The following is an 899-nucleotide window of genomic DNA, read 5'->3' as shown; positions in this document are numbered from 1 at the left end:
GAGAGCTTCTGGAAAACACTGTAAATAATTGGTGGATGACAGAAAAAAGAAAAAAAGAATGAAGCTATATAAATCTCAAATGCATAGACAGTATATATAAGGATTACATGAGGAATTTGCTTAAAATTCAGATCTTTGATGGCTAACCTTCAGAGATTCAGCTTATGTGGAATCTGGGAATTTGCATTTTAACAAGCATCCTGGATGTATCTGATGTAGGTTCTCTATAGATCATGTTTTGGGAAACAGTGCACTATATACTTGGTGAAACTGAGATAATAGTTTAACAGCATCATGTGAATCTTATGCTAGAAAAACAGTTATAAGTTGAGGGATGATTAATTTTGCTGTTTCTAAGTAGAAGTAAATACTAGACTGATATTAAAGTAATAGTGGTGAGTCAGCCTAGACTTCTCTCTGGAGAAGAATAATGAGGTGAGTTGGTGGTGAAGGGCTTTGTGTGGTTAACTTGAGTGATTGATGCGCTGCTTTGAGAAGGACTACTGTCACTGCTTGTTCCCGAGGGGTGACAATTTAGTCACTCTTGAAGATGTGCAGCCTAAAAGAAGTTTAATAAAACAGTTTTTTCCTCTTTTAAGGATGTATCTACTCCATTCGCTGCTGTGTCTGATCTCTATTCTTCATCACTCCATGCAACAGGTAGGAGCCATGAACACAGCGCAGAAAAGCAAATTGAAACTGTCTTCACAAAACCCCCTGAATATGTGGGGAGTCTCTGTAAATGTCCTGTCATCTCCTAATCCTTATAGCATATAGCACTTCTTTATTAATCTTTAAAGGCAAAAAAGAAGAAAGCTGTGGGGAATGAAAGTAGGATTAAAAAATGTACATATTTATATTGAAAAGTAGCAAGCAAAATATAGGTAGCCTATATGTAT

The 899-nt window shown here is 36.2% G+C and overlaps 1 protein-coding gene across 1 annotated transcript in view; it reads left to right on the top strand.

Moving 5' to 3' along the window:
• LOC103601593 (cysteine-rich venom protein-like) overlaps nucleotides 1-899 on the top strand; it is a 61,552-nt gene that overhangs the window by 46,859 nt on the left and 13,794 nt on the right. The window contains exon 2 of the mRNA XM_008586023.1: nucleotides 600-725. Within this exon, the coding sequence (XP_008584245.1) occupies nucleotides 600-725 (126 nt within the window). The remainder of the gene's footprint in view (nucleotides 1-599; nucleotides 726-899) is intronic.

The sequence above is a fragment of the Galeopterus variegatus genome, unplaced genomic scaffold (genome assembly GCF_000696425.1).
Source record: "Galeopterus variegatus unplaced genomic scaffold, G_variegatus-3.0.2 Scaffold3802, whole genome shotgun sequence".
Classification (NCBI taxonomy): Eukaryota; Metazoa; Chordata; class Mammalia; order Dermoptera; family Cynocephalidae; genus Galeopterus; species Galeopterus variegatus.
Note: the sequence above shows the minus strand (reverse complement) of the source record. Positions and strands in the feature narration are given on the sequence as shown.